General features: G+C 31.7%; 1 protein-coding gene across 1 annotated transcript; it reads right to left on the bottom strand.

Moving 5' to 3' along the window:
• Positions 1–280: 280 nt before the first annotated feature.
• Positions 281–1,570, bottom strand: LOC137821261 (polygalacturonase inhibitor 1). The gene has a single exon (XM_068625769.2). It carries the CDS (start codon positions 1,414–1,416, stop codon positions 406–408), a length of 1,011 nt encoding a protein of 336 aa, XP_068481870.1. The 5' UTR covers positions 1,417–1,570; the 3' UTR covers positions 281–405.
• Positions 1,571–4,001: the final 2,431 nt, after the last annotated feature.

Here is a 4,001-nt window from a genome sequence, read left to right as displayed (position 1 = left end):
AATGATGTAGTCCTCTCAAAGCCTTGTCAATGATGCTTACACGTTAGAATCATTGTCAGTCACTTCATTGAAGATAATCTTATTTTGAGACAAATAAAAGTACTACGAGAAACATAGTTTTATTTCTCAAGGTCTTAAGATATGTTAATATTATACACACTTCATATATCAATAAACTAATATTTTAATTAGGAGTGTGGAAATAGAAAACTTATAAATTTCTGGATGCTTTACACAATTGTATCCTCAAAAGCTCAAACAGAAACTTGAAATCGGAGTGTGGAAATAGAAAACTCATTTTATTGAAACTGGAACGAATCCCTGGCATAAACTCATTGGTGCAGGGAGGAAGTAGAGAGGCCCACAACTTAGGGTGGAAATAGAAAACTTATAAACTGATATAAACTATTTGGGGCAGGGCGGAAGTGGAGAGCCACACAACTTAGTGTGAAAATAAGCGTATTGATCGAACCTTTGCAATTCCCCACCCTGCGGTATTTGGCCCTTCAACTGAGGATTATAACTGACGTTGAACTGCTGCAAATTTTGCACTTTTGTCAACGCCACTGGAATGCTGCCATAGATGTTATTGTGATTGAGATCCAACCAAATCAAGCTTTCCTTGGGAAACGTCAAACGAGATAGATCAAAGGAGAACTGGTTCCTGGAAAGGTCAAGAACCTGGATCTTTTTCTTGCTCCCGAAAAGCACCGAAGCATCGCCTACCAGCTTGTTCCTTGAGAAGTCTAATCTTTCTGGGTCTAGGTTGCCCAAAGAAGCGGGAATGGGCCCGGACAGCTGGTTTTTAGAGAGGATGAGATCTGGCCCGGGCTTCTTGAAGGATCCGAAAGAGGCCGGGATTGGGCCCGTGAGTTTGTTCCTGTCCAACTGTAGAGACTCGAGATTAGGCAGTTGGGAAAGCGAGCTGGGAATGGAGCCCGAGAGGCTGTTAGAGGAGAGTTTGATCAACTCGAGGTTCTTGAGCTGGGCCAGAAAGTCAGGTATTGGGCCTGAGATACCAGTGTTGGTGATAAGGAGATATTTTAGTTTGGTGAGTTTGGCGATGGTGGGCTGAATTGGGCCGACGAGGTTGGGGAGCTTGTGGAAGGTGAGGGACTCGAGGTAAGGGAGGTCACCCACAGAGGGTGGTATTTGGCCGGAGAGGTTGGTATCTGGGTAAGAGGATACTAGAAATACATCATAGATACGGTGCGTTTTGTCGTCACACTTGACACAGTACCAGGTGCAGCAATCTTCTTCTGGGTTCCAGGAGGCGAGGAAATAAGGGTTGTTGAGTTCCTTTTTGAACTGGAGGAGCACCTTCTTGTCATGTGGGTGGCACCGCTCCGAGAATGCAACTGGAAATGGGGACAACACCAGGACGCATAGTCCCAACACCATTAACACGCTTCTCATTTTGCTTATCAATGTCAACCCACAACTTGAGAGTTCCAAGCTACCATTCCAATCATTTTAAAGTACACAGGGAGCCCATATTTCGGTTTTTTCGCAAAAGTACTGTTTTCTTGTTTTGGAAAATACAAATTTAGAGATTTTTTTTATCAAAATGGATAAATCTTATTATATTAAAAGATTTTAGAGTGAAAATCCTACCTTATATATATATATATATATATATATATATATATATATATCTTTTAAGTCAGAAAAGTTTTATTTCATCAATACGATTTTTTTTTAACATAAATCGTATCCAATCAAAACAAATTTAATTTGTGAAATTGTACATTATTTATAGTAGTTAAGTCTAAAATGTTATGTTTTAACTTAAGTCGTACAATTTTAATTAAAGTTCTATCATTTTATATTAAAATATTTTATCGTTGGATATTTCTTTTGATTAGAAATTTTTACACTCTTGTAACATAAACAAACAATAATACGACATAGATATGTATATTGATATATTTATAATTTCTAAAATATAAGATAACAAGATACAGATCTATATATTATATAATTATAAATTATATAAATTAATAATAAAAATTTATATATACAAGTATGTTTTAATATTTTTCTAAACAAAAACATGTTTTTCATGATTTATTCAAAATGATTTATTTTATTATTTTTATAATCATAATAAAAAATTATATAATAAATTTAAATTTTTATAAAATTAATAATTTTTTAAAAAAAATTGTGTTAAATTCGTGCTAAAATTATTAAAAATTTAATAAATATTTTTTGAATTAAACAACGCACGTATCAAATATAAACACGTCATTTAGAAAAGTGTGAAATATAAACACGTCATTTAAGAAGAATGTGAGAGCGTTATAACTTTTACATCACCCCTTTTTTGCTATTCTTTTTTTTTTTTACGTTTAAGATATTATTATTTTATTTTATTTTTATTATTAACTATAATATTTTATTATTAAAAAATAGTAAAATAACATAAAAATAAAAGGACAATACCAAAATAGCAAAACATCATTACCCTTTCACGTTTTGCACGTTGTAATTAATATCCACTGCTAGAAGCACACGTCAAAATCGCCCGTTCCCCAGAATCACCCGTGATTTACAGCTTTTTCCTATTTCATTGCTGGCAGAGACATAGATGCAAAAAAAGTTAGCTAAAAAACAAAATGTCATAATTGTTACCAATAATTCTGTAATCGCATTTTCAAATTTGCTCAATAATTCATATTTTAAATAAGAAATATAATTTATTTAAATTCTTTAATTTTAAACAATAATCGATACTACTTCGGTTCCACAGTGACTCCAGTTTAATGTTATTGCCCATGCACTAAGAACGATAATGAATATTTTACTTTTCAAATTGATTTTACTAAAACAACAATATTTTACTTTATAACTATATTACTTTGAATGAGAAAGAGAAAATAATTCATTTGGTGACACACTAAGGAGAAAACAAATTAATGTTTTTGTAAGTTTTATTCTAGTTTCATTTAAAGAAAATAATGTTTATTCGAAAGTTTTATAAGCTTTGTTAGTTTTATTTCAAGTATTTTTAAAAAAAAATTGAATAGTTTCGTCATAAAGAAAAAAAAAACATAGTTTAATTTGAATGACAAATAGAAAATAATTTGATTAGAGATTAAGGAGGAAAAAAACTAATGTTTCATTGGAAAGTTCTATAAGCTTGGTTCTGGTTTCATTTAAAGAAATTTTTACAAAATGAATTGTTTTTAGACAAAACATGAAATAATTTATTAAGAAGTGGATTTTAAGTCTAACTCAACCTCATAAAATCCGGCTTATGAGGTGAGGTTTGCACTCACTTATATGTTATGAAATGAGACTTATTTGAAATTAGTGAGACTAATGATGATAGTTTAGCCCTTCAAGATTAATAGGAACAATGAGAAAGGAAGGATCAACTGATGAACAACTTTCTCAATTTCAATTTCTTGTTAAGTCTACAATTGCTCATTATACTGTAGCGATTAGAATTCTTAGATATATTAAAGGAGCTTCAAGTCTTGGTTTATTTTTCTCTTCCAACACTTCTTTTCATCCAAAAGTCTTTTGTGATAGTGATTGGGGAACTTGCAGTGATTCAAAACAATCAATGACTTATTTACTACTTTTATTGAGAATTCTCTCATATCCTAAAAAACAAAGAAGCAAGGAACAATATCAAAGAGTTCACGTGAAGCTAAAAACATGGAAATAGTCATTGTTACATGTGAAATTCAATTACTAACTTATCTTTTTCAAGATTTCAAATTTCCTTTTGAGCAACAATCTCTTTTATATTATGATAATGACTCAGCAAATCCATTGTTTCACGAGCATACGAAACACATAAAAATAGATTGTCACATTGTTATGGAAAAATTGAATAAGGGTCTCATCCATTTGCTTCCCATTTCCACCACAGAGCAACTAGCTAACATTTATACCAAAGTCTTAAGTCCTCAATCTTTCAAAATTATTTGTTCCAAGTTGGGTCTCATCAAATATTTGTTCCAAGCTTGCAAGGGTATTAAAGGATATGG

The sequence above is a fragment of the Phaseolus vulgaris genome, chromosome 9, assembly GCF_051622355.1.
Source record: "Phaseolus vulgaris cultivar YP4 chromosome 9, ASM5162235v1, whole genome shotgun sequence".
Lineage (NCBI taxonomy): Eukaryota > Viridiplantae > Streptophyta > Magnoliopsida > Fabales > Fabaceae > Phaseolus > Phaseolus vulgaris.
This window is presented reverse-complemented; position numbering and strand designations above follow the sequence as displayed.

Excerpts from the sequence above, each read along its gene's own strand:
- LOC137821261 (XM_068625769.2), bottom strand. The coding sequence starts at position 1,416 with ATGAGAAGCGTGTTAATGGTGTTGGGACTATGCGTCCTGGTGTTGTCC.